The sequence below is a fragment of the Carcharhinus amblyrhynchos genome, chromosome 11 (assembly GCF_965287045.1).
Source record: "Carcharhinus amblyrhynchos chromosome 11, sCarAmb.v2.hapA, whole genome shotgun sequence".
NCBI classification, from domain to species: domain Eukaryota; kingdom Metazoa; phylum Chordata; class Chondrichthyes; order Carcharhiniformes; family Carcharhinidae; genus Carcharhinus; species Carcharhinus amblyrhynchos.
In genome coordinates, this window is record NC_137334.1 from 32,952,856 (window position 1) to 32,970,473 (window position 17,618).

General features: G+C 40.4%; 1 protein-coding gene across 1 annotated transcript in view; it reads right to left on the reverse strand.

Moving 5' to 3' along the window:
• Nucleotides 1-333: 333 nt before the first annotated feature.
• ankar (ankyrin and armadillo repeat containing) overlaps nucleotides 334-17,618 on the reverse strand; it is a 107,690-nt gene continuing 90,405 nt past the window's right edge. The window contains exons 21-26 of the mRNA XM_080198352.1: nucleotides 16,768-16,926; nucleotides 13,778-13,895; nucleotides 4,079-4,188; nucleotides 2,602-2,798; nucleotides 2,454-2,503; nucleotides 334-407 (exon numbers count right to left, since the gene is read on the reverse strand). Of these exons, the coding sequence (XP_080054478.1) occupies nucleotides 334-407; nucleotides 2,454-2,503; nucleotides 2,602-2,798; nucleotides 4,079-4,188; nucleotides 13,778-13,895; nucleotides 16,768-16,926 (708 nt within the window). The remainder of the gene's footprint in view (nucleotides 408-2,453; nucleotides 2,504-2,601; nucleotides 2,799-4,078; nucleotides 4,189-13,777; nucleotides 13,896-16,767; nucleotides 16,927-17,618) is intronic.

Here is a 17,618-nt window from a genome sequence, read left to right on the forward strand (position 1 = left end):
TTGGAAATTGTACAATTGGAGCAGCGTAACCTGCAAGGGTAGATCATTACAAGCTGTAAGAAAATTTGCAACAATATGCTATCAATTTGCCTGACATATCTTTGATTCAAAAATGGGAATATATTGGAAGATTTTTCAATGGTCTTTGCTGTGAGATGAACATAAGTAACACTGCAGCAAATTTTACATTCTGTTTAGATCCCTAAGCAAGAAGCAGACAGCCTGACTAGAGGTTTATTTGAATTCCTTTTGTTTCATTTTGTTTTGAAACATGAACGTATTTTGTTATAGAAACAGCAAACAACATCTTGTTCAGCAGTCCTAGGTTTTTCATCAGGGAGCAGATTTTAATCGTAAAGGCATTATTTTCTTCTGATCATGTGGACAACTTGCTGTTTTCAATCTCACTGTGATTAAAACATAACAAGTGTTTCAATTAATTAAATCATTTTCCCTTTAATGGTAAATTTGGAATTATATTGCATCATATAAATTATTTTGGTTACTATTATGTAGGCAAAGGCAGGAGAAAGTGTCAGAAGTAAGATGAAAAATCCACAATTCTGTTTTTCATAGTATTGGTTGGGATTTTTTAAATTCATTTTGGGATTTTTTAAAATTAATTTGTGGAATATAAGCATTGCTGGCTGGCCAGCATTTATTGCCCATCCCCATATATAAAGTTAGCTTTGGTATCAAGCGAATGTCTTGCTCTTCAAATGCTATGGGAATTTTATATTTACTAACAAAGCCAACTAACAAAGACTTCCATCCCAATGACATCAATATGATTAATACATTTGGTAGAATTTGCCAGTAATGACTGTAACATAAAATTTAGGGGAGATTTTCTGTTCCCATTTTTGGAGGGCTGGATCAGGAAATCCTGAGGGAGTCCCAAAACATGGTCTACGCCAGTGGGGTTTTCTGTATCAATTTTCACTGTTCCCTGCCAATGACATAAAGAACATTTTTTAAATTCATTTGTGGGACTTGGGCGTCTTTGGCCGGCCACCATTTATTGTCCATCCCTAGTTGTCTGAGGGCAGTTGAGAATCAGCCACATTGCTGCGGGTTTGGAGTCACATGTGGGCCAGACCGGGTAGGCATGGTAGATTTCTTCCCTAAAGGTCATTAGTGAACCAGGTGGGTTTTTTCAACAATCGACAAATGTTTCATGGTCATTAATTCCAGATAAACCTGATATCATCCCAATTTGAATTAATTTAAATGTCATTATCAGACCTTTATGCCAGATAGATCCCTGCCCTGTCAGAGTCTCCATTCATGTCACTGACATAATGGGTCTGCTCCAATGTGCATCTGGCACTGCCTGGACATTGCAGTGCTAGGGAGGTAGTATTGGGGGGGTATTTCATGTCAGGCTGGTGTTGATTGGGTGGTGGTCCACGGGTTCCATGTTGCTTTTCTTGCCCACCATGCCACTTTGTTTAAAAAACAAGAAATGTTGCCCTTAGCTTGTCTATGGAAAAACAAAAAGAACAATCCAGAGTAAAAATAATTAACAAGGGGGAACTAACTTCTATAGGATAAGAATTGATCTGACCCAGATAAATTGGAATCTAAGATTGGAAGACAAAGCTATAGCTGAACAATGGACTGCCTTTAAAGAAGAGATTGGTCAGGCCCAGTCAAGTATATTTCCATGAAGGAGAAATGTCAGAAAAACAAATCCTGAGCTCCTTGAATGTCAAAAGTGATAGAGGTTAAGATGAAGAAAAATTGCACTAATGCCAAGTTGTCAAGTGGATAATATAACCAAGAACAAGGCTTAATATAGAATTTGGATGGTAATTGAAAAAGGTAAATAAGAGTAGCAACAAAGAGAGACTATGAGAAGAAATTGGTAGCCAGCATAGAAGGAACTCCAAATGTATTATATTCAGGAACACTAAGAGGAGAAGTAGGGCCAAATAGGCACCAAAAAGATGATTCATGCATGAGGGCAAGAGTATGGCTGAGGTATTAAATGAATACTCTGAATCTGTTTTAATCAAGGAACACAGATCATGGTGAAAGAAGAACTCATTTAGACATTTTAATATTCTGAAATTGATAAGGGAGTGGTATTGGATAGGCTGCCTGTACTTAAAGTTGATAAGGCATCAAAACCCAATGAGACGTGTCCAAGTTACTGCAGCAAGTGAGAGTCAAAATTGTGGAGGCATTGGCCACAATTTTCCAGTTTTCCTTATACTCATGGGTGATGAAATAGTGTTGGAGAATTGTAAATGTTACATGCTTGTTCAAAATGGAAAAATAACAGATCAATCAGTTGGGAAGAAAGCTGGGAATGGCAATGACAGGTTGAATGGCCTTCTTCTCTGTTGTTACCATTTTGTGATTCTGAATTATTTTCCTTCCATTTAAATAGATATATGTGAGCTAAATTATTGAAATCACTGTTAAATTTATGGATTCCATTAATTTACCTTTTCGGTCTGATTTGACCACCTGCAGCTGGCCTTCACTTAATTCCAGTCTGGTTTAAATAAAAAACAAAAACAGTTTATTACAAGTCTGCTCATGTTAGCTAAACTATGTTTCACAGCATTTGCAGATTTTGCAATGTTTTCATACCTTTCTGCTGGCAGGCCAATTACTCTTTGCATTTTGAATTCCTCTGTAAATTCCGTACTGATTTTGCCATCATTGCATATGTTAGCTATTAAAAGTTCATACAATTCTGGCTGATTCCTACACTCCATCATCAGGCGACGACGGCCAGTTGGATTAAAACTTAAGTATCCCAAGGCTGTAGCACATGAATCACGAACCTGAAAGACCCAATTATTTTGCTGTTCTTTATACTAATGTTCAATGAAATGAGGGACAATGGTGTAGAATAAAATGCTTTTTAAAACCTTTGACGCACTGACTGTTTTAAGTATTCCATTATTGCTGTCATATTACACAAGCTAGTTTAGTGCATACTACTTGAACATTATACTGACTGCTTCAGTTCCATGGTCAGAACAGTGACTTTTTAATCTATTTTTCTAGCTACCTATTCTTACAAAGTCTCTTGAGAGAACGAAATCTAGTCGGTGGTTTTACACTTACTAACAGGAACAGGAATCCAACTGAACAGAGTTGTTTGACTTTATGATATGGTGAGGAAGCTTCTTATCAGAGTGGGGTCGAAGTCAGTTTCAATAGTAAAAGTAGAGGATTAAATTACATACAGATCACAGCATTAGTGATTTTCTATATAATCTAAAGATAATGGTCTCAAAAGGGAAAACAATTTAAAACCACTCCAAGTTTCTGTCATTATGAAAATAAATGCGTTCAATTAAGTGGGCAATTTTAGTGAAGGAGTGTGTGATATCTAAAAACAACTGATTAACTGGTACCATCACTTTTGGCCTTGTTCTTTACAATGGAAGCATCAGGGGAATGAAGAGATAAGAATAATTTTCTGTGGTGGCTGAAAATATAAACTGTAATTGTTCTTTGGTAAGGGAGTTGTTTTGAATACAATTTGTGATTCTCAGTTTGTTCACCCTCTGTTAGTGACTCTAAAGCACTAATAAAGCAATAAACAAAGACATTTGTTCCATTCAACAGAACAGTCAGTAACAATGAGAACAGAAAATGCTTGAAAAACTCAGCAAATAGGTAGCATTTGTGGAGGGAAGAAGTAGAGTTTCAGGTCAAGGACATTTAATCAGAACTTCACAACCATTCCTGCCAACTCCACATAATGTATCATCAAACACATCTTCCCCAACCCCTTTCAGCAAACTGAAGGGATTATTTCCTTTGTGACACTGTAGTCCACTTCTTAATCACCCTGAACACCACCTCCTTTTCCATCAATACTTATCCATATAAGAGATATAAAATAGAATATAGTGGAACCTAATATGGGATGTTACATAGTAATCATCTGCACTAAAAGTTCAGGATATTCTTGGCATCTGGGTTCAAACATCACAGAAAAGTTTTAAATCGCAACACAATGCGAGTGTGCAACTCCAAAGTGTCACAATATCCTTTGTAATGTGCAAAGACATATTCACAAAGATTTTACTTATATTTGTGATTCTTTTACCTGTTCCCTCTCAGCATATAAATGTGAACAAAGGTTTTCCACTGCTCCCATTGTAATAATGGCATCAGAAATACCTGCTCTGGTCTGGGTAAGAGAGGACAGATGCTGTCCTGGAGGGATAACAATGGAACACATTGATTAAAACAGCATTAATCTACAATATAATTTTATTATGTTAACTTAACAGATACTCTGTATGAACTAAAATTTGAGAAGCAAATCATATTAAATAACACAAACTTTTAAAGAACTATACATATAAATTTATGAGATGATCAAGATTGAGCTATACATGAATTGAAAATCAATTTAGGATTTGTTCATGGACAGGTGGCACTCAAAACAAGGAAACCATCACCAATGAATTCAGCTGGAACACTCATCAAGATCAAAGAACCCTCCACCAATTTAGCCTCCACCCTTTAGCCTCATACATGAATACCAGTTATTTGGTTGGTGCCAAGGATCTGTTCCTCAAAAGGGAATTCATATCTTTAGAACAGTGGAGGAGTATGCTGAAGAAAATAAGTATTTTAATTAACTCTGAGGAAATAGTTAACATTTTGTTCATTCGAGTCCAGTCTTCTGATGCTGTCAATAAACACTCATCCATCAATAATCCCATCAGTTCTGATAGAAGAGATGGACCTACTCATGTCTGCACATATACACTTATAGTGACATCAATCTTTAGGTTTTTGCCTGCTGACTTTGAGGAGGCAGGCCAAAGAAACTTATACTATACGGAAATATTAAGAAGATAGAATAAAGACTCATGTAAATAGAAGAGATTATGTTGTTTATAAAATGTGTACAAATAACATTGAAATGAAATAATAAGAAAAAATGGTATCACTTAAAATGTGTGCCTTGATTTCTTTTAATTATTTAGGATTGACATTACATTCAAATTTTTTAGCATCACAGTGCATAAGCTGAAATCTTACAAAATAGACTTGGCTCAGGTAAGAGGGATGGTCATGGGTTTGCTGGAAGTCTGACTGCTGAGATATCATGTTTAGTGTTTTACTTCGCGTTATCCAGCTTTCGCCCTTCCTTTCTTATCCTGGAGCTAGTGAGTTATCAGTAAATGAATGTCCTTTATACACAAGCTGATAATAGGCTGGATCTTCCCATCATAACGTAGTGCCAAGGCATCAGGCACCATTTAAAAATGACAGGTGGGACCTGAAAACAACATTCCCAGCTCCATTTCAGATACATCAGCATGGAATAAGTATGCGGATTGGGACCCCAAATCATGATATCCTGTCATTGCAGCACATTGTGGAAAGAGGCATTCAAGATCATTTGCAATTTTGATGGAATCAGGCCAGTTTAGCAAGCCAATATGATTCACAACAGCAAAGAAGTCTTGTGAACCATGGTTTACAGGTAGGTGCCATATGAATGGAAAGCACAAAAGATGTTGTCAAATTTATTTGTCATAATTAAATGTTGTATTGTAAGTGATATAAGCTTTTAATACAGGGAGTAATGGCTAAAGCTTTGTTTTGAAAGACCAGGTTGTCAAAGGAAAATGGAAAAATCTTCACATGCAATAGAATACAGTATCCACTGGATATAGAGTTACCCTGTATTATGCAATAGTGAAATCCAAATATGTTGGAGTGAAATATGTTGGTGGCTTTGATATTTCTACCCAGCTCATCTTAGCCATCTGTTTTGCTGTTTCAATGCTTTGACAGATTGAGCTTCTGACTGTGTTCTAAGGCTTTATGGATTGACTTGATGAGGGGTTGTTGATACAAATGTCCACTTGAATCTCACTTTGACAGCTTAGCTGATTTCCAAGCCCACTAATGGATTTAGCTCAGCAAGGATTGTTTAAATAGTTGTGCAGCAGAATCTTATTATGAATTCAATTCACAAGGGTTGTTGAAGCAGATCGCGAGGGAAAGTGAGCTTCTTTATTTTTACAGGTTTATGCACTGATAAGTTCTTGATATAGTTCTTGAGCAGATATTCAAAAAATCTTTGTTTACCTTGACACATGTGTGTGTTTCACAAAGACTTCCCAATGTTATTACAGGGCTTGTGGATTTTATCTTAAGTGGATACTGGGTTGTGAGCATTAAGTACCAGGATTGGAGGCTCACACTTATCTCCATAACTGGGCTGATGGCTCACTGAACAGAGGCAGGCTTTTTAACCTCTCCATTGAACCACCTCTGGCAGAAAGCGTAATTCCACTCCATCCCCAAATCACCACCATGAAGGTAGCATTGGTTAGGAGGCTGCATTGTGACGTTGGGGAATCTCCAAACTCTCAATTCCTTCTTTTGTGCCAGCCTTGAGTGTCTGATCAGTTTGTCTTTAGAGAGATGCAAGGAATTGGATCAAGATTGGACTGTGCCAATATTTTGGTATGGGGACCACAATTCACACTTTGCTTGTACATATTCTATTGAAAGTAGATAAAACATCATTTGTGCTTATATCATCATTTAAACAATTAGAGTGGATAGTCCAGCAGGTCCTGCATTGGTGGCTAGCTTTAAGAACAACAGAGAACTGGAGAGTATGTGGGGCTAACATATATTGTAGCTATCCTCCAGCTTTTAAAGGCACTGTGACCCTCTTAAAGGAAACCTGCACTGGTTAACTAAAGTCTGGAAATAACTGATATTGAAGGTGAAGAAAAATGGAAGTACAAGTGAGGGAGAAGGCTCCAAGATTCTCAGATGCTAGAGGCTAGTATTAAGGATGGAGTCAGAGAGGCAATGGCTGAGATTTTCTCTGATATCAGCACAGAGCCCATTGATGGCAATGGTGACTAAAGTCTCACAACACCAGGTTAAAGTCCAACAAGTTTATTTGGTAGCAAACTTCACTCCGAAAGCTAGTGGCGTTTGCTACCAAATAAACCTGTTGAACTTTAACCTGGTGTTGTGAGGCTTCTTGCTGCAGTTGCAGCATACTAGGAGGAAGAGACGGAGACTGTTAAGCTGCAGATCAGCCACAATTTAATTGACTGACAGAATAAGTTCAATGAGCTAAATGTTCCTATTTTCAGCTTCCAGTACAGTTCAGGTGAAGATGACCTAGTATTTAGTTGATGCAGTAAACTCAGATGGGGGATATGAAATCCATGGTTATTACCATGCAGGCTCAATATGATGATATCGTGACTGCAGATCAAAGGGGCATGCAGGCTCTTAAAGCAATCCAGAAGTCTATCCTCTTACATACTAGAATTGTTGAGCTGCTCCCAAATGGAGTAACATTGGCATAATGGTACACAAACCTGCACTCTGAAGCCAGACCTCAAGATCCACAACTACTCAAAGGTACCCTCCAAGCCTATCTTCAGTCTCCTCATTGAAAGTCAGCAGAATGGCACCCATGAGCCAGAAACTAAGACAATGCACAGGGTGAATAGTTAATTTCTGTTTGTTTAATTGGATGCATTATTGGATTATAATGTGATGGGACGGTTTTTGTTGGCCGCTTTTATTGTTGCATGATGATCAAGAGAATGCTGTGATAGAACATTTCAGATTGATGTAGTGGTGATTACATCATGTTAATGTTAGTAACTGAAATTGGAGCTAGGTAGTCCGCTCTCTCATAGTGGTCAGGGGCTTGGGGGAATGGTGGGGAGAGGGGGAGGGCGAACTGCCCTATCTGGAATAGCTGATCTCCCTGGCCTTCCAGACTGCAATGGACAACATACTGAGAATTGTTGCTGATGTTTTCCATTCCTGCTAGGAAGGACATGAAGGTGTGAGACCATAAGGTAGTGTTGAACTTCAAGGCCACTGGCAGGACCATCCTTGTCCTGCTCTGAGGTCAGGTTCTAGGATTTGGCATAGTTTAGTGACCATATCCTTATTGAATCTGAGTTGCGTCAGGCACTGCTCCTAGTTGAAAATACAAAGGACCCCAGAAAAACAACTGTTGGATACAGTCTTCTGTATAGAGCTTCCTCCTCCTCCCTGGGAATGGGTGGCCACCAGGCAGAGCAAGAGGACTAAACAGGCAGTGCAGGAACCTTCCCCTGAAAAACCAATGTACCGCTTTGGATATTGTTGAGGGAAATGGTCTCTCAGGTGAAAGCAGCAACAACCAAATTTATTGTACCATGGTTGGCTCTGCTGCACAGGGGAAGAGTAAAAAGTGTGGGAATGAAATAGTTGAAGGGGAATCAATGTAAGGAGAAGAGATAGGTGTTTTCTGTGGTTGCAAATGAGGCTCCAGGATGAAATGTTGCATCCCTGGTGCTAGGGTCAAGGATATCTCACAATGGTTACAGGATATTCTTAGGAGGAGGGTGAATAGCCAGTGATCGTGGTACTCATTGGTACAAAGGATATAAGTAAAAAAAGGGATGAGGTCCTAAAAGCAGAATATGGAGTTAAGAAGTAAGATGAAAAGTAGGATCTCAAAGGTAATGATTGTAGGATTACTACTACTGCCATGTGCTATCAGAGTAGAAAAAGCAGCGTATATTGGATAAATACCTTGCTGAAGAGATAGTGTGAGGGGGAGGATTTCCAATTCCTGGGATAATCTTGAGGGCATCTTGAGGGGAACTGCTTGATAGAACAGGCGCAGCACGGTTTCGTTAAAGGGAAGTCGTGTCTGACAAATTTACTGGAGTTCTATGAGGATGTGTCTAGGGCGGTGGATAGAGGAGAGCCGGTGGATGTGGTCTTTCTGGATTTTCAGAAGGTGTTTGACAAGGTACCTCACAAGAGGTTATTGCAGAAGGTAAGGGGGCATGGAGTTGGGGGTAGGGTGTTAGCGTGGATAGAGGACTGGTCGTCAAATAGGAGGCAGAGAGTGGGGGTCAATGGGTGCTATTCCGATTGGCGGATGGTGAATAGTGGAGTGCCCCAGGGGTCGGCGCTGGGGCCTCAGCTATTTACCATTTATATAGATGATCTGGAGGAGGGAACCGAGTGTAGCGTGTCAAAATTTGCTGATGACACTAAAATTGGTGGAAAGGCAAATTGTGCGGAGGGTGGGGAGAGTCTACAGAAGGATCTGGATAGGCTGGGCGAATGGGCCAGGAAATGGCAAATGAAATTTAATGTTGGCAAGTGCGAGGTGGTCCACTTTGGTAGGAATAATGGTAGGAAGGATTATTACTTACGTGGAGAAAAACTGCAGCAGGCGACGGTGCAGAGGGACCTCGGGGTCCTTGCGCATGAGTCGCAAAAACCCAGCTTGCAGGTGCAGCAGGTGGTCAGGAAGGCGAATGGGATGCTGGCCTTCATCGCGAGGGGGATTGAATATAAAAGTAGGGAGGTCTTGCTGCGGCTGTATAGGGCATTGGTGAGGCCGCAGCTGGAGTACTGTGTGCAGCTTTGGGCGCCGTACTTACGCAAGGATATTTTGGCCTTGGAGGGAGTGCAGAGGAGGTTTACTAGGCTGATGCCGGAGTTGAGGGGGTTGAGCTATGAGGAGAGGCTGAATAAATTAGGCTTGTACTTGTTAGAGTTTAGAAGGATGAGGGGAGATCTCATTGAGACGTATAAGATGATGAATGGGATGGATAGGATAGAGGTGGAGAGACTCTTCCCGCTCAGAAAGGATAGTAGGACTAGGGAGCACAGCCTTAAGGTAAAGGGGGGGTGGTTTAGAACGGAGTTGAGGAGGAACTTCTTCACTCAAAGGGTGGTGAATCTCTGGAATTCTCTGCCCGTTGAAGTGGTGGAGGCTACCTCGCTAAATATTTTTAAGATGCGGGTTGATGGGTTTTTGATAAGAGAGGGGATTAAGGGTTATGGGGAGAGGACGGGAATGTGGAGCTGAGCCAAGACAGATCAGCCATGATCTTATTGAATGGCGGGGCAGGCTCGAAGGGCTAGTTGGCCTACTCGTGCTCCTATTTCTTATGTTCTTATGTTATAATGGAATTGGTTCTGGTGGAGGTAGGATCAGTACAAACTGGATGGGTTACACCTAGACAGGACCAGGATTGATGTCCTGCATGAAGTCTTAGTGGTTGGGAGGATTTCAACTAAAATGGCAGAGGATAGTCATCTTCCAAGATGCTATAGACTCCGGAACAATTCCGACAGACTGGAGGGCAGTTAATGAAATCTCACTGTTTAAAAAGGGAGAAGGAAATTATCGGCTAGTCAGACTTACAGCAATGGTAGAAAATATTCTAGAGTCCATTATCAAAGATTTTATAGTAGACCACTTGGATATCAGAGGTACAATCCGACCGAATCAGCTTGAATTTACAAAACAGAAATCATGCTTGATAAATCGAGGATGTAACTATTAGAGTTGGTGGTGTGGTTTATTTGAACAAAGTCCTACATAACAGGTTAACATGTGAAATTAAAGTATGTGGGATTGAGGGTACTGAACTGAGTTAGATAGAAAACTGTTTGGCACACAGGAAACAAAGAGCAGGAATCCACATGTCTTTTTCCGAATGGCAGGTAGTGGCTAATAGGAAACCACAGGGATCAGTACTAGGATCTGTTATTCACAATATATATTAATGATTTAGATGAGGGAACTAAATGTAATATCTCCAGATTTGCAGATGACACAAAGCTGGATGGGAGGGGGAGCTATGAGGAGGATGCAGAAATGCTTTAGTGATCTGAACAAGCTGACTGAGTGGGTAAATGCATGGCAGATGCTGTATAATGTGGTTACATGTAAAGTTATTCACTTTGGTAGCAAGCAGGATGGCAGAATCTGAATAGCTACAAATTGAGAGAGTGGCATGTGCAACGAGACCTGGGTGTCTTTGTATACCAGTTGTTGAAAGTAAGCATGCAAATGAAGTCAACAGTAAAGAAGTCAGATGGTATGTTGGCCATCATAATGAGAGGATTTGAATGCAGGAGCATAGATGTCTCACCGCAATTATACAGGGCCTTGGTGAGGCCATACTTGGAATAGTGTGTTCAGTTTTGGTGTCCTTATCGGAGGAAGGATGTTTTTGCTATAGAGGCAACGAAGAACAGTACAGCAAAGGAACAGGCCCTTTGGCTTACCAGGTCTGTGCTGACAGAGGTGCCTTTCTAATCTAATATTTTCTTGCCTCTATGTCATCATAGCACTCTATTCCTGCTTATTCATGTATCTATCCAGGTGCCTCTTAAACGTTAATATAGAGTTTGCTTCCACTACTGCCTCCAGCAGTGTGCTCCAGGCATTCACCACCCTGTGTGAATAAACTTGCCCCTTACATCTCTTTTTAAACTTTCCCCCATGCACTTTCAATCTACACCCCTGAGTAATTGACCTTCGATTTGGGGAAAAAACTTTGGCTATTCACTCTATCCAAGCCTATCATAATCTTGTAAACTTCTATCAGGTTCCCCTCTCATCCTACAACACTCCGATAAAAATGATCCAAGTTTAAGAACATAAAAACATAAGAAATAGGAGCAGGAGTAGGCCATCTAGCCCTTCAAGCCTGCCCCGCCATTCAATAAGATCATGGCTGATCTGAAGTGGATCAGTTCCACTTTCCCGCTCTCTCCCCATAACCCTTAATTCCCTTGTCTGTCAAAAACCTATCTACCCGTGACTTAAATATATTTAGCGAGGCAGCCTCCACCACTTCAACGGGCAGAGAATTCCAGAGATTCACCACCCCTCGAGTGAAGAAGTTCCTCCTCAACTCCGATCTAAACTGCCCCCCCCCCAACTTTGTTCAAAGTTTGTTCAACCTTTCTTCCTAGTCCATATCCTCTAAACCAGGCAACATCCTGGTAAATCTCTTCTATATCCTTTCAACATCCTTCTGGTAGTGTGGCGACCAGAATTGTACACAATACTCCAAATGCAGCCTAACCAAAGTCTTATACAGCTGCAACATGATTTTCCAATTTGTATACTCAACGCCCCGACTGATGAAGGCCAGCATGCCATATGCTGCAGTGTAGTAGAGATTTACAGACTGATTCCTGAGAAGGCAAGACTGACATATGAGGAGAGAATGAGTCGGTGAGGATTGTATTGTATACATCAGAAGAATGAGGAGGGGTCTCACAGAAATCTATAAAGGATGTTTCCAGTGATGTTGAGTCCAGAGCCAGGAGTGAAAATCTAAGGATATGGGGTAAACTTTTTAGGACTGACATGAGGAGAAATTTATTTACCCAGAGGGTGTAAGCACGTGAAATGTGCTACCACTGAAAGCAATTGAGGCCACAATATTGTATGTTTTCAAGAAGGAGATAGATATAGCTCCTAGGGCGAAGGAGATCAAAGGATATGGGGGGAAGACGGCTATCGAATTGAAAGTTCAGTCATGATCATAATGAAAGGCAAAGTAGGCTTGAAGGGCCAAGTGACCTCCTCCTGCTTCTAGTTTCTATATTTTTTCTCTGGGAACTTCCTTTCTATGCATCCTCTGCTTCCTGGTCATGTTGCAGATCAAGAGACACTGCAGCAGCTATCCTCATATCTGGGTTAGGTATTCCTTTGTCCTGATTGTAAGCACCAGTTCTGAAAATCCAACTTCAAAATCACAGAACAGTCCTTCATCAAACTCAACCTAATTGGAAAGGCAAGTCAAAAGCATCTTACTAAAACTTGTTGACTGACCTTTTAAGCAGTGCTGTGCAAAGGCCATTGTGCAGTTGAGCTCTGTTGCATTTTAATTTAATGGATCTGTCTGATTCAGATTTGCTGCATTAGTGCACAGGACAGTATGGTGTTATGCTATTGCCAGCTCCATTGCTTCTGGCACTCTTGGGGCACAGTAAAAAGTCTGACAACACCAGGTTGTCAGACTTTTTACTGTGTTTACGCCAGTCCAACGCCGGCATACCCACATCACTCTTGGGGCAGCCATGTGATTACCCTTTGCAAGATTGTGTGGTGCCAGCTTTGCACATGCAATATAGTGTGATCACCTTCTGTAACGCCACCTAAGTGATATTACGCATTCAAATTGTGCCCCCCACCAATGTGACAGACAGGAAAGGATGCGATTGTTGCTCCTCAAATTATATTAAAAGCTATTATGTAAGTAGCTCTAGGGCAGCATGGTGAACTAGAAAAATAAGACTGCTTATAGATCCAGTGAGAGTGACAGACCTGAATTTGTAATGATCAACATGATGCTAGATTATGGAATTGTGGTCACAAACAATTTTCTATGTCTAGTCAAGCCACTGCAAGGTCAATCTGAATATTACATCATTGGCTTCAGCTGACTGTAACTATCTGAGCAGACCAGGGATCAAACTGGAAAACTTGTTAGTTGTGTGGATGAGTGCCACATTACAAGACATTTTCAATTCTATAAAATGAGCTGTACAGCAGCTAACTGAGGAGGGTGCATGTCTCAAAACAGGAGTACAGAATTACAGGAAATTCTGGCATGTTCATATATAAACATGTTCTGATGTCTAGAATTTAATTTGAAGGAATAGAAATTTGACTATAATAAAATATTTGCCAGTAACAGAAATGCCAGCAACTTAGTACTAACTGGAATATGATCACTTTCACATACCATAATTATATATAATGCAATATACTATAAGTCAATCTGCAATGTGAATAAGACATAAATTAACTATTAATGAATACTTGGGAAGATAAAACAAATACAAATTCTATGACGTTAATTGATCTGGGTAGTACCATGGTCTGTTTTTCATATTTACATAAGGCAGATTTACAATTACAAATATAGACAAATGTTTTAGCACAATTGAAAACAATAAACATAATAATGTAATGTACCTACAACAATGACCGTTGACGACTTCTCTGACTTGAGCAGATTGACTAAGGTTATGATACCAGTAGCTGTCGATGTGACCTCATCCATATCTATAATCACCTTGGCTAACATTATCATCTGCACCATGTGAAAAAGAAAGAAATTATTTTCAAATCTTTTGCAATCCATTTCATGGCCTAAGGACTAAGTAATCTTTTTCATCTTATAAAACCTCAATCTTTTTGTTTTCATTCATATATAAACCTTCATCTGTATTATGAGCTGTTAGTCATCTGTTTCCAACCTTCAGTATCAAGGGGCAGAATTCTCTTGTGCCCCTGTCACCATGTTCAACAGTGGGAGGTGGGGGTGGAATTCAATGGGAGGCCTAGAAATTGGTTTTACACCGATGTGAATTTCCTGCAGGATCTTCTGCTGGTGTTCATCACAGTGGAGCAGAAAGCTGCTGAAAGCTAGCGTGAAGCTGATTTGCATCTTGCTCATGGGATTCAGATGTAGGCTCAACCACCCACACCACCTGATTTGCTATGGTGCCAGCATAAAAACACATTGCTGCAAAATACATGCAGATATTAGAATTCACCTGAGCATTGCCTGGGGCTGCCTTGGAATGGAGGCCTCTAGCAAGCTTGGACCCCAGAAAACCACAGCAGTGTTGAGGGGTGCATTGACAAGTGGATCTTCTAGATTCCAGCTGCTCCAGGAGGTGCATCTTCCAGCCTCAGAATGTTCCTGAAGATCCATCTTCTTTCTCAGGAGGTCAATAATGGGTCTGTGATGTTGGATGCATTTTCAATATGGTGTCCAGATACGACATGCCATATGGCGCTAAACTCATGATTGTGTAATTAATGAGGTTGGAGCAGAAGATATAGCATGTTTTCCTGCTGGCTTCCACAACAGGAAGTATTCCACATTCCCATCCCCACCATGGGACTTAGTCCCTAGATGGGAGAATTCCTCCCAAGATTTTTCACTATAAATGTCACAATACATTTAACCATATGAGCTTGTGCATTTGAAACTAGGTAACACATTCATTTAGTTGTGCATCTGAATCTTTTCTTTTCTCTTTGGGTTACATTGCCTCTTAAAACTATATTTTAAAACTAAAGCAAGTTTTTAGAATAGATTTGGCAACCAGAAATATCAAGCGGGATTTTCTGGCACTTCCCACCGGTGGGAATGGAAAGTCTCACTGAAGGTGAGCCTCTTGTGATGAGTTCAACAGCAGCAGGGCGGGCCATACAAAATGTCACAGACTTAAGCAGCCAACAGTGAGCTGCCTCCTACGTGAGGCAGAAAGTCTCGGTCACTATCATCTGAATGAAGATGTGTCAGTGGGCAGGATCTTGAACCCACTCTTGCTTTCTGTAGGATTGCCGGTAAGGTCTCAAAATCAGGCAAGATCTGGAAATTACAAATCTTGCCGGCAAGGTAGTGGTTTCGGAACTTCGCCGCTCCTCGCCGCCGACATAATCACTTTCTGGACATAAACCTTATTTCAATATATTTGAATATATTTCAGTATAATTAAACATGCCCCCTCGCAGATATTGAGTCATTATTGTAATTTCAAACTTCACCTACATGGCAACACGTCAGCATGGTTTACAACAGATTCACCCAGATGTGAACCTGGGGCCTAAAGGTAAATATAGCCCCCGGAGGGAATAGAGACATGGTCAGGCCCCCTGTGCAGGTTGGCACTGCCAGGTTGGCACCACTCTGTCATTGACTGTTTGGGGTGCTTGGCATCAACTGTTTGTGGGGGATAAATGCCGGCTCTGATTGCGGAAGGCAGGGGGTGGTAAATGCTGGTTTTGATCATGGAAATTGGGGGACAGATGCCACTGCTGGTCATGGAAGGGGGAAGTTGATGAATGCCAGCTCTGATCGCAGAAGAGGATGGGGGGTGGGGGCGGGTGACTGGGGGTTGGGGGGGGACAGATGCTAATTCTGACTGCAGAAGGATGGGATGGAATAAATGTCAGCTTTGTTAGTGGAGATGCCAGCTCCAATTGCTGGAGGAGGGAATCTTGAGACCTCTGTGGTGCGGGAAGGTTATTTTTTGGTCTAATCAGGGCACCCTTTAAACATTGTGCCCCAAGTTCAGTGGAGCTAGGCTTTACTGGTGTGTTTACTGATGTTACCCATCAACATAACAGCATCAAACACACCCTCCTGTTTTTTTTCTGACTAGTGTTATGGAGATCTAGAGAGAAAACTAGCCTGTCATTTTCCTTACTGCAATCGACACATTGCCAAATGTGGTTAAGATCGTCCCCAATGTCAAATTACCAATTTAACAACTTGAATAGAAATAAACCAGAAACAAGGAGTATCTAAGGCAATGTGGATGCCATCAATGGCATTTTTCATACTGAGGAGACCAGTAATTTGGGTGACCCATAGAGCTTTCTTGTTCTGCTTTATCTTGTTCATGGGGAAGGAGATGTATATTCTTCCTGGTGTGTAGAATTTTGGTGACTTCCCTGTTATATAGCTGGACTGTATCTGTCATTGATATCACCTTCTTGAAAGGAGCCTACATGTATAAACGTTAAGAGCTATGGCCACGTTGACTGTCAAAGTATTGTCCACGCTGGTGCAAGCTTGTGACTGCAACAGGTGACAAAGCTTGGTGGCAGGCATCAGATGCTTTTGTAAAGCGAAAGCCCGTCAGGCATTGCCTCTCAGTAAAGTTAATGTGCAGGATCTTAATTTAAACAAGTTTCTCATTCTTCTAGATTCTTGTGTGCACTCTTGACAATGTTGGACAGGCTTGATCCAGTAAAATGTGTGATGCACTTTCAGCAGGACAATGTGTGCATGCTATTTGTCTACCATGTTGTGTGTTTAGTAAGCCATTTAGTACCCCAAAAATGGGCACACTGCAATTGAACTTTTAGGGTATACAGGTGACTGGGTAATGCTAGTCGGACAAAGTAATTAGTTAACATGGGAGATTGTTCTCCTGGAGGAATACCTGAAATGCAGTGTTTGCCTTGTTCACCTCTTCTGTGGACTGAAGAAGATTCTGGAACACTGACACGCTAATGCCCCCACATTCACGTATCAGTTGCTCTTGCTTTGGATTGTTGAATGCAAAGAGGGCTAAAGCAGTGGCTGCTCGTAAACAGATATCCTGAAATAAAAACAGGTAAATAATAGTTAAACACAATAACATTTCACCTGTCATCAGTCAATTCAATATAATTTAATATACTAAAAGCAGAAACATTTAAAGCCTTACAATTAATTTAATTGATTGTGGATAAATATGTTTAGTGAAATGAATTGATATATTTTACTAAATGTACATAAAGTGTTGTAAAACTGAACTCTGCTTAATTTGCTAAGAAATGCATATGCTTTATAAATACAGTTAATTTTAATTTATATAATGAGCCCTTTAAAGGTGTACCTGTCACCTTTAAAGTGTTGCAACACTCCTTCCATTTTGAATCATATCTGATGAACTTATGAATAAGTATTCATGCAACCAACTGCTCACTGTAACTTACATTCACTATATTAATTTCCCTGGGTATTTCTTTTAGTAAATCAACAATACACACAATGAATATTTCACTACATGTTGCTGGAAATTTTGAAAACTTTTTTCTTTATAATTTTCTCTCCATACCTTTCTTCTGCAAGTGATTGTGCATGGTGAGTTGCAGTAAAAAGACATTGCTAATCTTATGAGTGGACATTTTTATGTGTGATTCTAGACAGTGACTGAACTGTTTGTGCATTGCCGAAGCCCAAACAAGTTCATTCTTTCTTGACATTTACACACACTTTCAGAAGGAATTATTGGACCGACTTTCACAA